The sequence below is a fragment of the Balaenoptera physalus genome, assembly GCF_965194825.1.
Source record: "Balaenoptera physalus genome assembly, chromosome: 2".
NCBI lineage: Eukaryota > Metazoa > Chordata > Mammalia > Artiodactyla > Balaenopteridae > Balaenoptera > Balaenoptera physalus.
Genome location: NC_138883.1, coordinates 112,356,102 through 112,371,788, shown reverse-complemented (window position 1 = coordinate 112,371,788; position 15,687 = coordinate 112,356,102). Strand labels below are relative to the sequence as shown.

Sequence of the window (15,687 nt, the reverse complement as noted above, 5' to 3'; positions counted from 1 at the left end):
TTTTGTTTGTTTTAAATCACAGTGTTCCATATGTTTTCAAAGACTGAAATCATGGCATTTGGCACAGTTTTGTTAATTATAAAGGTGGCTCACCAATCTCAGATAACCTAGTGGAGCCAAGAAGCCAAGAAGGTGATTAAGTTTTGTAAAAATAGGTATGATGACTTCAGAGATTAATTTTTTGTCACATTACCTAGAAAAATGAGAAAGAATGAATTTTCTTTAAAAACAATGCAAGGCAAAAATTAACTGTTCTGGTATCTCAATTAAAAAATGCTTTGTATTGTTCTGAGAATAAGATCCAGGGTTCCATCCATATTAACATTTTTTTACCAAGATAATATATGAACAAAGAATATTGAGAAAAAGATCCAGGGTTCTACCCATACTTCGTTTAATTCATATAAAGACTACTAGAAGCGAAATGGACTACCTGAATAAATCTAGAACCCTCATCAAAAAACTAAACTTAAGATGTTAAAGTAAAACTTTGCTCCAAAATACTAAATAAGTTTCCTGCTTGTCTCCTCCCAGCAGTGAAGACCCAACACAGCCAAAAAAAAAAAAAAAAAAAAAAGCAATTTTATGGACACAAATAACTTCCCCTACTTAAAAGGAAAAAGAAACAGGTCAAAGCCAAGTCCACACTGGTATTTGAAACAGTTCTATGCTTCTACTTTTTATTCCTGGTAAATTTATTTCAGAGGGACCAAGTAAGTTGTCTTATAATAGGTATGAACCCAAGTAAACAGAATATAGATATACAAGTTCGACAGAGAATTGTCTGCTAAATCTTTACATTCAGAGGATCAGATCATAAGTAATAATTTAATTTTTAATTAATAATTTAATTTTGAGCTGCTGTCAAAGCATGCTTATTCCTGGAAAAAACAATTGATCCTATTGACTGACATTTTGGTATACTTTAGGGTTAATTAAATTAGCAATGAGGCAAAGTAGCCAATGTGCTATAAGATACAATTTTTCTATAGGATTATACTTCAAAATGATTTTATACTCAAACCAACCAGTTAAGTGAATAAAGTCAGAGAAGTTTGTAGCTCCTGTATAAACCCTAACATCTTTTAGGAAGATTTAAAAATCCAATCATGACTGGATTGACTTTGTAATTTATGATCTGTTAGGCAAAAGCTGTGGAATTAATTCAAGAATTATACATTACCAAGTACATAAAGATGTTGGTTTTAAATGTTATTTTTGCATAAGTTTACTTACCGCCATATAAGCATTTGTTCCAACATACGTCTTGGCTATAGAATTCACCAGCTATGAGACAAAACAGTCTGTCAGAACAATATAAAGATAATGTGGAAATAAAATGGGCAATTATTCCTCATTTAACTTACAATCATCATTTCTATAAATCAACTAAAAATTATGTAAAAAGAAACAAATTTATCTACAAAGGCATTAAAAATGATTAAATCTCTTTTCTCTTGAATGTGATTTCCAACTTAAACAAGCATAGCATTACAGTTTATAGCAGATAACCTTAAACAATTCACTTAAGCAGGATGCTTATCGTTTTAGTACCCCAAACCCGCCTGATATAAAAAGTCAATTTGAAGTAGAATTTGAACACACTCATTTTTTAGTCAGATGGTCAAGATGTGAATGAAGCCTCATGCATTACTAGAATGAAATGAACACTAAATACGCTGGAGGGATAACAGACTTTGACAACTCATAATACAATGATGACCTTCGCTTTGGTCTTCGTGTTTGGCTGGGAGTAAAGGTGGCTGCAATTCAAATCAACATCACAGCACGCTCATGGGTCACTATCACCAGGGTTCTCAGGGGAGGCCCAAAATGGAAATTAATTAAAATTTGTGCTGCACATTGTAATGGCCCTCCACCATTGTTGCTCCCAATATTAATTTTTATTGTGGGCCAGTTGGGCTCCCCAGGCACAGCTCCCACTCTGCCCTCCCTTTTGTCTGGCCAAAACGCTTTCATATCAAAGCTGCATATCAATGAAGTTTGCTATTCGTAAGTAGTAATTACAATATCAGCAGTTTTTACTGTCATTAAACAATGAACAATCATATTCTGATGAAGGAAACTCGCTCAGAGATTAAAATGAATAACACAATCCCAGCCAACGAGAAGATGCACAGTTCTGTTTGTCTGGCAGCTAGGTGATTTTTCAATCCAGAGAGTAGAATGAAAATAGAAAGTGGATGTTACAGAGAAGAGAGCAGATCGGGAGGAAAAAGAGACCTACCTGAGTGCTAACTCCAAAATCACACAGCTTGACTTGTCCTCTTGTGTTTACTAGCATATTAGAGGGCTTCACATCTAAAAAGGGACCAGAAAAATCCATATCACTAATTCCATATCTACAGTGCTTGTTCTAAAAAAAGCACACATGCACACCATACCACATTGCAGAAGTGCCATCATCTGTTCAACCTAGAATTCTAACCACAAATTTAACGCAAAGCATTTTATCTGGAGGCAAAATGTAAGGTCCTAACTCCCTCACTTCCAACCATTTCTGGTTTCTATAGAAGCAAGGGTTTATTTACTTCACATGAAAGTCAAATAAAATCTTGGCTTCCAGCAACAGTAAATACACCCAATATCCTACTCCAGCTTTCAGGAAAAGTAGATAAGAAAATGTAACCTTCCTGCAAAGAATTTGTACAGAAAGGCTTAGTTAGTTCTGCTCTCAAAGTGAAACTGCTCCTCCCAGCTAAGGAGCAGTAAGGGCAAAGGGAAGCCAGCAAGGAAAAAAATCATTCATATGTTTGCTGGTAACAGGTTATATTTGGTTGAAACAATGAGAACATGAATGCAGTTCTGCTATTTCCTGGTTTTACCTGCTACTTCAGATAATCCTCAGAAATTGATCTAAAAGATGTGTAAATGTGTGTGCATGCGTGCACTTATCAGTCTTTGTTTCATTTATCCTTCTCTTCCCTTACATCATTTCGACTGTTGTTAGAGTTAACAAAAGAACTGGCACAGCTTTTGCCAAGGCAGTCTGCTAAATAATTACACAAAGCGTTTCTGTGAAGCATCGTCAGTGACAACAATGGGCCTTTTCAGGAATTCAAGGAGCCCACAAAAAACCATCCAAGCAGGATAAGAGCACACCACTTTTGATGGTACAGAACAGCACCTGCTTCAGTGCTTCATCTTCAGTGGCGAAAGTGGTCAAGAACAGACAACTTGTTATATTTAATACAGCATATAACCTTAATTACCCCAAAACTAAACAAAAGACTCATAATTTTTATGTAACATCTAAAAAAAAAATCTGTGAGTTAATCTCACTCCGTCCCTCCACCCTGCAAAAAAGTATCTTGCCAAAAGTAGGTACTTAACTCAAACTTCAAGTTCAAACTCAGTAACCAACGATTATTGAACCCTACCTACCGTATGACAGGCAACATGACAGGCATTTTCTCATACATGTGCTCATTTGGTGTTGCCTGACGGACACTAGAATGTAAACTCCACGAAGGCAGGGACTTTGTCTCTTTTATTGACTACTCTATCCCCGTCCCTGAAGAGTGCCAGGCATACGGTATATGCTTAGTAAGTATTTGTTGAATAGATGAGAATAAGTTAATGGAAACCATGAACACACAGTATTATTTTGTTAATGATTCTGTTGTGATCACGGGTTAGCTGTAGACCACGTCTCTGTAGCATGCTCTTTCAGGTAAAACACACTATATACTTCCTTTAGGGGGGCTTTCTCTTTGAATACAGGTCAGTATGCCCAGGCAGGTGTAAGCTTTTTCAAGCAACTGGTCTCTCTGCCTCCAGTTTTCCCCAATTTCAATATAAACCTTATACCACCATCATATTAAATATACTTTCACTCTATCACTTCTCTCCTTGAGGAGGAAGTAAAATATTCCCTGACCTCCCCTGCCAACCCCAATGTGAACTCCTTAAGAACAGGGTTGTGCTTTCAAATACGCCTCAATAGTTTGCACAAAAAATATACATCATAGACAGCCACAGTAGACACTCAATAAATGTTTGCCGAACTGACAGAAATGTTAGGCTCTACAAAGCCTGGTCTTATTTTCCAAACCTAATTCTCATTATAAGCCCTCAACTTTGAATATTTTTCTTTTGGACAATCTTCTCTTTTATATACTGATACCCTTAAACCATTCTTAAGCCGTACATCAGATGGAGACAGATAAAGAACAAATATTCTGAGCTCCTGGAAGAAGGAGCTACATGGAAATCACAAGGTATGGTAAAATGAACAAATCCTTAGCTTTCATCAGACACACATTTGATTTAAGTGGATCAACAGAGAGAGAAAGAATAAAACAACAAAATTTCTAGATTATATTCCAAAAGGCAAGGTGTAAATAAGAACTTTATGGCATTTTCAGCTCTCCAACATCTTTTTTTACTTACATGTAATCCTACTGCATGACTTTGCACATTCACCTTTCAGCCTAGCTTTCAGGAATACTTTGTGTATGAAAGCAGTAGACATACAGCCATCCTCAAAACAACTTTTGTATTCCAACTAGATTGTTTTAGTCATTGTCTCAAAAGAAAGAAACAAATCCAAAACACCCCATTACTAAGCCTTTGTTCATGCTGTGTCCCTGACCCCAAACCACCTGGGTTTAGAAACCCTTCCTTGACATTTTTTGACTGAACCCTGCTCATCCTTCAACTCAAGTGCCCCATCTCCCTGTTGCCGTACCTGCTCAGGCCATCAAAATCACTGCTTCCTTTGAACTGCTAAAGCATTTACTGTCTGTACCATTTGGAACTGAGCATGTGACATTTTTTTACTAGTAATTACCACATTTACTGTTACAGGTATCACCAAGTAATAAGTTCACAGGGTAGGAATATGCCTTATACATTTTTGTATGTATCCTGTTTGAGCATATTATCTTGCTCACTGGTAGATGGCTTTCTAAACAATATTCTAAATTTGCTAATATAAGTGTTCCAAACCCAGCAATATCATTTGAACATAAAAGACCCCTTTAAACAAAATCAATGGATTCAGGCTAGAAGACAGAAGACTTGCATTTTAGTCTTTTGGGTCCTGCCACAAATTTGGCATATGACTTTGGACTAGGCATGTGACATTTTAGTTTTCACCTCTGTAGGGAGATAATAAAAGTTACCGTATCAATCTTTAAAAATTGTGGGGATTAGATGAGATAATGAATGTAAAATAGCTTTTAAACTGTCAAACACTCTATAAATATAAGATATTATTATTATCCACTGGCAATCAACCAAGCAACGAAAAGTGTTATATTTTGTTATGTTCAGAAAATAATTTCTGTGCTACTGCAATAAATTTAGGCTGTATTGGGGTAAAATACTAGTTAAAAGAAAATAATTTCAAAAGTCCAGTAAGTAGGGCTTCCCTGATGGTGCAGTGGTTGAGAATCTGCCTGCCAATGCAGGGGACACGGGTTCGAGCCTGGTCTGGGAGGATCCCACATGCCGCGGAGCAACTGGGCCTGTGAGCCACAACTACTGAGCCTGCGCGTCTGGAGCCTGTGCTCCGCAACAAGAGAGGCCGCGATAGTGAGGGGCCCGCGCACCGCGATGAAGAGTGGGCCCCACTCGCCAAAACTGGAGAAAGCCCTCGCACAGAAACGAAGACCCAACACAGCCAAAAATAAATAAATAAAATTAAAAAAAAAAAAAAAAAGTCCAGTAAGTAGAATGATAAAACCAATTCAATGTTTATGAGGGGGCATATTTGCCAGACTGTATGTACTCATTCACCGACAAGGCCACTGAACTGGTCTCCTTATTTTTACACTTGCTCTACTAGAGTCTGTCTTGAACACAGCAGCTAAAGTGCCCCCTTTAAAACCTAAATCAAACCATGTCATTTCTCTGCCTAAAACCTCCAAGGACCTCCCAACTCAATGCAAAATGCATCCCTCATGAAGGTTTCTAAGGCCTTCTCTGAATTGCCCCCCTACTACCTCTGTACTCTCATCCTTCCTACTCCTCTCCCTGCCCGCTCTGCTTCTTCTCACTGGCCTTCTTGCCAGGCATGCTCCCTGCTTTGTGGTTCCACATAACTGGAATACTCTGCACCCATATACACATGCATGGCCTGCTCCTTTACTTGTTTTTAGGTTTCTGCTCAAATGTTACCCTTTAAGAGAAGCCTTCCTCAACCACCCACTATGAACAGCAGTATCTTCCCACCCCCGATATTCCCTTTCCCTCTTCCCTGTTTCAATGCTCCTCGTAACACTTAGCACCACTGACACCCTACATTTGTACACGTTAACTCTGCTCCCTCTCAGTCCTCCCCTTTCGAAGGAAAGCTCCATGAATGCAGAGACGTGATCTGTCGTGTTCACTCCTATATCTAGAAGAGTGCCTGGTATGGACTAGAAATGATATCTGTTGAACAAATGATGGTGAATGAATATTTCCACTAAATAGATGGGCAAACATGTGCACCTGGAGAAGCATGAATTTGGTCTGAGAAGGAGCTCCATCTTTTCCCACTCAATGGCATATACTTCAGAATAAATACATTTCACTATTAATGAATATATTTGTGAATGATATTTTTCATTCTGAGAGGATCTATGGGCATTCAAAAATACTCATTCAACAAATATTTACTGACGCCTTAGCATGTGCCAGATATGATAGGTGCTGTGGAGAGAAGCATGAGTAAGACCCGCCTCTGCCCTTCAGGAGAGTGTAGACCAAGGAACTGCTGGTCTATATTTTGACGAAAAATAGTGCACATGAGATTTCAGGATAATAACATTGCTTATGTACAATCTAAATGGGATTTGCTTCCTATAATAAAAACAATGAGAGTTATATAACTAAATAGCTCCCAAGCCTGGCTGTGCATTTAAAAACAAAAACCAAAACCTTTTTTGGTTCCTCCTCAGATCTGCTGATTCAGAAACCAATCTAAAACAGTCAGGTCTTCAGGTCAGCACTTAGAAAAGACCAACATAACGGGCTGTATTTCCCTCTGATTTAACTGCTGGCAAGTTCAGAATATCTGAAGAGAAATTTCATCTATTGTTTAACTTTACTTTTTAAAATCAATTTTATTGCAGTCATTTTGAATATATAGTTTAGTGACTTTGACAAACATACACATCCATATACCCACACCACAATCAAGATATGAAACATTTATATCACCCCAAAAGGTTCCCTGTGCCCCTTTACAGTCAACTCCACCCTGACCTTTGGCAACTACTGATTGGTTTCTGTTATTTTTAGATGATTTTTGCCTTTTCTACATACATCATAAACCCCATAATATGTTGTTATAATTTTTGCTTTAAAAAGTCTGATGATTAATGTTTGGATGGTACCTCTCTGTCACTAATATTTAAAATGGATATTTTGCAGACAGTACGCAGCTGGGTCTTACTTTTTCGACCAGTCTGACAATTTGTGCTCTTCACTGCAGTGTTTAGACCATTCACATTTAACGTAATTAGTGATATGGTTGAGTTCAACTCTACCATCCTACTATTTGTCCCATCTCTTCTTAGTTCCTTTCTTCTTTTATTGCCTTCTTTTGGATTAGATGGGCTCTTTTTAGCATTCCATTGATCTCTACTATTGACTTCTAAGCCAGAAGTTGGCAAACCTTTTCTGTAAACGACCATATTTCAGGTGTTGAGGGTCACATGGTTTTTGTTTTAACTACTCAATTTTGCCACTGTAGTGCAGAAGCAATCATAGGCAATGTGGAAATAAATGGCATGGCTGTGTTCCAATAATCTTTGTTTACCAAAACAGGTAATGAGCCAAATTTGACTGGTGGGCTAAAATTTGCCAGTCCATTTGAAAGTTTTTGTTTTTTTTTTTTAATGGCTGTTCTAGGATTTACAATATGTTTCTTTAATGTTTCACCGTCTACTTTCAAATAATATTAGGGTATTTAATTTATAATGTAAGAACCTCAGAACAGTATGCTTCCATTTTCTTCCCTCCCATCCTCTGTGCTACTGTTATACATCTTTCCTCTACATGTGTTATAATTGCCACAATATGGTGTCTTTATTTTTGCTTTAAATAATCATTAAAATTTTTTTTTAAAATATATTTTATTGAAGTATGGTTGGTTTACACTGTTAATTTCTGCTGTATGGCAAAATGATTCAGTTATACATATATATATATATATATATATATATATATATATATATATACACACACACATTCTTTTTCATATTCTTTTCCATTATGGTTTATCACAGGATATTGAATACAGTTCCCTGTGCTACACAGTAGGACCTTGTTGTTTATCCATTCTATATATAATAGTTGACATCTGCTAATCCCAAACTCCCAGTCTATCCCTCCCCCACCCCCCTCCTCCTTGGCAACCACAAGTCTGTTGGCGAGGGCCAATTCTTGATTTCCACACATTTCTGTCATTCCTGACTTCTGGCCATATGCTGGCCTGAGAGCTACAGTGCTCAGAAGGGTATGTGACATCCTTGGGACCCCAGGGCACAATGAAGGACTCTGAGCCCCTTATGAGAGGTGGCATGGCAAGGCTGATGCCAGTGTCAGCACTACATGCCCCAAAAACCTGTCTACTCCAGCACTTCCCGGGGAATGTGGGGTTGGGAGCAATGCCTTTGGAGCTAGAGCAAGTGTGTCAGCTGTAGTAGTGAGTGAGTCGGTATATGAATGAGGTTTAGATCAGCGCTCAGTGAGTGAAAAATTTTTAAAAGGTCTTTTATATATCCACATGTATACACTATTCCTGGTGCTATTTACTCCTTTGTGTAGATCTAACAATCTATCTGGTATCATTTTCCTTCTGTCTAAACAACTTCCTTAACACTTTTTATAATGCTGGTCTATTGGCAATAAATTTTCTCTGCTTTGTTTGCCTTAAAAACTATTTAGCTGTTATTTTGGAAAAATATATTTACTGGACCTAGAATTCTGGATTTAAAGGTTTTTTGTTTTTTTCAACATTTTAACAGTGTCTTCCCGTTATCTTCTAGTTTGCATAGCTTCTGACAAGAAGTCCGCTGTCATTCTTACTTTTGTTCCTCTCTATTTAATGTATTATGTTTATTCTGAATATTTTAAAGATTTAGAAAATCACTGGCTTTACATTTTTAATTTTGATGTACTTTGGTATGGTTTTGTGTATATCCTGGTTAGTTTGTTAGGCCTCCTAGATCTCTGGGTTTATGGGTTTCATCAAATTTGGAAAGTTTGGGAGCATTATTTCTTCAAATTATTTTTTGTTCCCTTTTCTTTCTCCTTTCCTTCTGAGACTCCAGTTACATATATATCCTAGACTTCTTGATACTGTCTCAAAGGTCACTGAGGCTGTGCTCATCTTTTTAGTCTTCTTTCTTTACAGTAATTTTAGATAATTTCTGTATCTCTAACATCAAGATCACAAATCATTTCTTCTGCAGTGTCTAATCTACTGTTAATTCCATCAAGTGAAATTTTTACTTCAGATATTTTATTTTTCATATCTAGAAGTTCCACTTGGTCCTTTTTTGTCTTCTATCTCTCTCCTCATAATGCTCATGTTTTCCATTAAATCCTTGAGTATATTTATCATAACTGTTCTAAAGACCTTGTCTGCTAACGGGAGAGTCCCATTTCTATTGACTGATTGTTCTCCTGGTTATGGTCTTTCATCCATTATCAGAAGAAAAAGATTTTTTTCACATACTGATTTTTATTTACATGCCAGGTATTCTGAATCTTATGTTGCTTAGCAAATTTGTTGTAATCCTTTAAAGAGTGCTAAACTTGATACTGGCAGGTAGTTAACTTACTTGCAGATAGCCAGATCATTTTCAGGCTTATTTTCGAATTTTTATTTATGGAAAGCCAGAGAAATCCCTACTCTAGGGCTAGTTTAGCCCCTCTATTAAAACATGACCCTTCTAAAGTCTCTCCTGAATGCTCCAATGTATTCAAAAAGGTCTCTCTACTCTGGCTGGTTAGAATTTTTAAAATTCCCAACCTTGTGTAAGCTTTGGGAATTGTTTAGCTTACAGATCCCCAGAAATTTTCATTCCCAGACGAGCTTTGTAAGATTTCACCCTACAAAAGCAGAGGTTGCTATTTGGCCAAAAATTCAAGGAGAGTCCCACACAAGTTCTTGAGCTCTTTCTTTCTGCACAGTTCCTGCATCTCTAGGACTCTGCTCTGTAAATTTTAGCCATTTTGGCCTTCTTGATATCCAAACTCTGCCTCTTCAGCTCAGTAAGCTCTTTGGGCTCTGATTGGTTTCCCCTTCCTTATGCTGCAGTCTGGAAATTGTCTCCAGGCTTCAAACTTGGGTGATCACAGGGCTCCCCTCACCTGTTTCCCTTCTCTTCAGGATCACAGTCCTGCACTGCTTGTTATCTAATACCTGAAAACAGATGTTTCACAAATTTTGTCTAGCTTTCTAGTTCTTTTTGGGGGAGGTTCCACAGCAGCGTTTCCTTCCTGGGTAGAACTGGAACTATCCCTTTATTTTAAAATCCTTGGTTTTTTGTCTTTTGTTCACTGTTTACACCTCATATTGTAAGCTGCCTCAAATCCTTTTTTGAAATAAATAGGATATAATAATTAAGACTTTAGTTAGGCTAAATCTGAATTCATGTGACAGAATTTGAAGCAAATGGAATCCTTTTAAATGTTGGAATGAGGATAGTTCCTCTGATTTAAGTATCACTTTATCTGAATAAAATACTCCACCTTATACCTGAGTTATCAACAGTCCTAGTATATAGCCACCAAACTTATCACTTCCATGTTTTCATTTAAAACATGGAAATTCTATAATTCTCAAGAACAGCTCCAGGAATACTAAAATGATTTTTGTTGTTGGTGGTTTTTTTTTTTTTTGGTTTGTTTTCAACTTCATTCCAAGCCAGAAACAAGAGAACAACAGATTAGGCAAGAAAGATTACTTTTAAGGAGACTTATATCTATGCTTATTTTAATGCAATCTCAAGTTATGGAAAACAAACAGCAACTGAGAGCATACAGCTTTTCATTCAGCTCACTTAAAAACATCATAGCCATTCTTCTGTAAGCAAAGCACAGAAAAGATGAGTCATTAAAGTGACTGATTATAAATGGCAATCATCAGGGCAGATGTAAGTCATTTTGGTTTAATCAGGCCATTAATTATTAGGGTTTATCAATTAGTTTTATTGAAGGCAAGGGGTCTTAAACGAATAGTAGGGCATTGATTTTAACTGAGACATTTTCTAAAAGAAAATACAAATGAGGTGTGTAGAATGTGAAATTACATACAGGTCCTCTTCATACCACTAAAAAGAAATAAGCTTCATCTAATGTAAACCATAAGCCTTTAGTGAAAAACCAAATTAACTCTAATCCCTTTGCATTATACATAAAATAACATGTTTTAGTGTTCCCTAATTTGAGGTTTCCTTTGTCCTGGCCAAGAGGTCAATATCATGTTGGAGAAAGTGAAATGAAGGTGCAATGTAAAGTGACCCATTTTTAATATCAGGTATTTCCTATCCTCTTTCATTTAAAAAAAAATTTAGTCATTTTATACAGATAGGATTTTATAGGAGTCAGTATAGATTCCCGTTGGCCACATCCTCTCGGAAAAAGCAGAGGTGACAATGGAAAGTGCGTGTGTATGCACACACGGGTGCATGTGTGTGAAAGAGAGTGTATGTGTAAGTGTATGATATATAAGATTAAGGGTGATATCTGATCTTCCTACACTGACAGAAGTTGTCAAGAAAATCAACTGAGACTGTGTGCTTAGCAGTGCCTGTCAAAGAGACAGTGCTCAATGAATTGTTGAATAAATAAAATAAATGGGAAAAACATTTCCTAAACTTGAATACAGTATATATACTGGAAGCTACTGCTTTGTAGAATCAGTAATGACAATGACCTTGCCTTAGAAAGTCAGGATGTGAATCATCTAATATATTAGACCAGACCCAAATTTCATTATATGAGCTCTACCTGAAGGCAGGCTTCTTCCAGGAAGGCAAGTGCTGTTCACAGAAGAGGTAACAATTATCCAATCACATGTATCTCCTGTCACAATATTTTCCCACTCCTTCATTGAGATTTCACAGTAAGGTGGGCTTTTTAATGATATGTAATGAATATGTGACTTGTAGCAGTGACAGCCCATGTAGATAATAGGTAGTTATGATGCAGTTCTGTTTAATAATTTGAAGTGCTTAGAGGATTATTAGAAAAATATTAGGAAGCTGGAAAAAGGGAAGAACTTACAAGTGGGATATCAGTGTCATGCAGAAGATAATGGTAGGTGGTTTCTATAGGAGACTGCAACTAAATAAAAATCAACCCCTAAGTGTCTTTAAAAATTAAATGTAAACTTACCATACAATCCTGGTGGTCACTTTCCTATTCCAACTTTAATAAAGTATGAAATATCAGTTAATTACTGATACTAATCATATACTATGTATCAATGGTAAATGGTTATTTCTTCTCAAAACTGATGTGTACTAGATGACTTGATTCACTGTGATTACAAATATCTAAAGAAAGATACATACCACCCCCAGTTATCTACTCAAGAGAAATGAAAACAGAGAACCAAATAAAGACTTGTGTATGAAAGGAGCATTATTCTTAACAGCCCCAAACTGGATAAATCCAAATATCCCTCTACTAGTAAATGGATAAACAAAATGTGATATATCCATTCAATGGAATATTATTCAGCAATAAAAGGAAATAGAAAAACGGTAGTAATAAACAAAGAAGCCTTACATGTTGATAAAGGGGTCAACCAACAAGAAGATATAATACTTATAAATATTTATGTACCCAACATAGGAGCACCTATATATATACAGCAGATGTTAACAGACCAAAAAAGGGAGAAATAAACAGCAATATAATAACAGTAGGGGACTTTAAATGACATGTTAGATCTGATGAACTTAACAAATATCCAACCGAAAGCAACAGAATACACATTCTTCTCAAGTGCACATTGAACATTCTCCAGGAGAGATCATATGTTAGTCCACAAAACAAATCTTAACAAATTTAAGAAGATTAAGACAATAACAAGCATATTTTTATATCACAATGGTAAGAAAATAGAAATCAATTACAAGAAGGAAACTGGAAAATTAGTGGAGACTAAACAACATGCTACTGAACAAACAATGGTCAATAAAGAAATCAAAAGTGGAATAAAAAAATCTTGAGACAAAGAAAAACGGAAACACAACATACCAAACCTGCAGAAAAGCAGCTTTAAGAGGCAAGGATTAACAGTGATAAATGCCTACTTCAAGAAACAATAAAAATCTCAAATAAACAACCTAACTTTACACCTCAAAGAACTAGAAGAAGAAGAACAAACCAAGCCCAAAGTTAAAAGAAGGAAGCAAGCAACAAAGATCAGAGCAGAAATAAATGAAACTAAAAAGACAATAAAAAAAATCAATGAAATAAAAAGTTGGTTATTTGAAAGATAAACCAAACTGACAAATCTTTAGCTAGACTCACCAAGAATAAAAGAGAGTGGGCTCGTAAAATCAGAAATGACAGAGAGAGACCTTCAAGACAGCAGAGAAGTAAGATGTGGAGATCACCTTCCTCCCCACAAATACATCAGAAATACATCTACATGTGGAACAACTCCTACAGAACACCTACAGAATGCTGGCAGAAGACCTCAGACTTCCCGAAAGGCAAGAAACTCCCCACGTACCTGGGTAGGGCAAAAGAAAAAACAGAGACAAAAGAATAGGGACTGGACCTGCACCTTGCGGAGGAAGCTGTGAAGGAGGAAAAGTTTCCACACACTAGGAAGCCCCTTGACTGGTAGAGACGGAGGGGTGGGAAGCCTTGGAGCCACGGAGGAGAGCGCAGCAATAGCAGTGCAGAGGGCAAAGCGGAAATATTCCCACACAGGATCGGTGCCGACCAGCCCTCACCAGCCTGAGACGCTTGTCTGCTCACCCGCCGGGACAGGTGGGGGCTGGGAGCTGAGGCTCGGGCTTTGGAGGTCAGACCCCAGGGAGAGGACTGGGGTTGGCTGCGTGAACACAGCCTGAAAGGGGCTAGTGCGCCACAGCTAGCTGGGAGGGAGTCCAGGAAAAAGTCTGGAACTGCCTAAGAGGCAAGAGAGCATTGCTTCGGGGTGTGCTAGGAGAGGGGATTCAGAGCACCACCTAAATGAGCTCCAGAGACGGGCACGAGCCGTGGCTATCAGCGCGGACACCAGAGATGGGCATGAAACGCTAAGGCTGCTGCTGCAGCCACCAAGAAGCCTGTGTGCAAGCACAGGTCACTATCCACACCTCCCCTCTCGAGAGCCTGTGCAGCCCGCCACTGCCAGGGTCCCATGATCCAGGGACAACTTTCCCAGGAGAACACATGGCGCGCCTCACGCTGTTGCAACGTCATGCTGTCCTCTTGCCACCACAGGCTCGCCCCGCATTCCATACCCCTCCCTCCCCCTGGCCTGAGTGAGCCAGAGCTCCCTAATCAGCTGCTCCTTTAACCCCATCCTGTCTGGGTGGGAAAAGACGCCCTCAGGCGACCTACATGCAGAGGCGTGGCCAATTCCAAAGCTGAACCCCAGGAGCTGTGTGAACAAAGAAGAGAAAGGGAAATCTCTCCCAGCAGCCTCAAGAGCAGCTGGGACTAAATCTCCACAATCAACTTGATGTACCCTGCATCTGTGGAATACCTGAATAGACAACGAATCATCCCAAAATTGAGGCGGTGGACTTTGGGAGCAACTGTAGACTTGGGGTTTGCTGTATATGACTGACTGGTTTCTGGTTTTATGTTTATCTTAGTTTAGTATTTAGAGTTTATTATCATTGGTAGATATGTTTATTGATTTAGTTGCTCTCTTCCTTTTTTTTTTTACATAGATATATATATTTTTTTCCTTTTGCTCTTTTTGTGACTGTGTATGTGTATGCTTCTTTGTGTGATTTTGTCTGTATAGCTTTGCTTTTACCATTTGTCCTAAGGTTCTGTCTCTCCATTTTGTTGTCGTTGCTGTTGTTGTTTTCGTTTTTAGCATAGTTTTTAGTGCTTGTTATCATTGCTGGATTGGTTTTTTGGTTTGCTTGCTCTTGTCTTTCTTTCTTTTTTCTTTTTTTTATTACTTTTTAATTTTTTTATTTTTAATAATTTAAAAAATTTTTTATTTTAATAACTTTATTTCTTCTTATTTATTTTTTCTTTCTTTCTCTTTTTCTCCCTTTTCTTCTGAGCCGTGTGCCTGACAGGGTCTTGGTGCTCCGGCCAGGTGTCACGCCTGTGCCTCTGAGGTGGGAGAGCCAAGTTCAAGACATTGGTCCACAAGAGACTTCCCAGCTCCATGTAATATCAAATGGCGAAGGTTCTCCCAGAGATCTCCATCTCAATGCTAAGATCCAGCTCCACTCAATGACCAGCAAGCTACAGTGCTGGACACCATATGCCAAACAACTACCAAGACAGGAACACAACCACACCCATTAGAACAGAGGCTGCCTAAAATCATAATAAGGTCACAGACATCCCAAAACACACCACCGGAAGCAGTCCTGCCCACCAGAAAGACAAGTTCCAGCCTCATCCACCAGAAAACAGGCACTAGTCCCCTCCACCAGGAAGCCTACACAACCCACTGAACCAACCTTAGCCACTGGGAGCAGACACCAAAAACAACGGGAACTATGAACC

General features: G+C 38.1%; 1 protein-coding gene across 6 annotated transcripts in view; it reads right to left on the bottom strand.

Moving 5' to 3' along the window:
* MAP2K5 (mitogen-activated protein kinase kinase 5) overlaps positions 1 to 15,687 on the bottom strand; it is a 260,908-nt gene that overhangs the window by 107,758 nt on the left and 137,463 nt on the right. For all 6 annotated transcript variants that reach the window (XM_082447422.1, XM_082447424.1, XM_082447421.1 and 3 more), the window contains 2 exons: positions 2,249 to 2,322; positions 1,237 to 1,287 (listed from right to left, as the gene is read on the bottom strand). In XM_082447422.1, the coding sequence (XP_082303548.1) occupies positions 1,237 to 1,287; positions 2,249 to 2,322 (125 nt within the window). The remainder of the gene's footprint in view (positions 1 to 1,236; positions 1,288 to 2,248; positions 2,323 to 15,687) is intronic.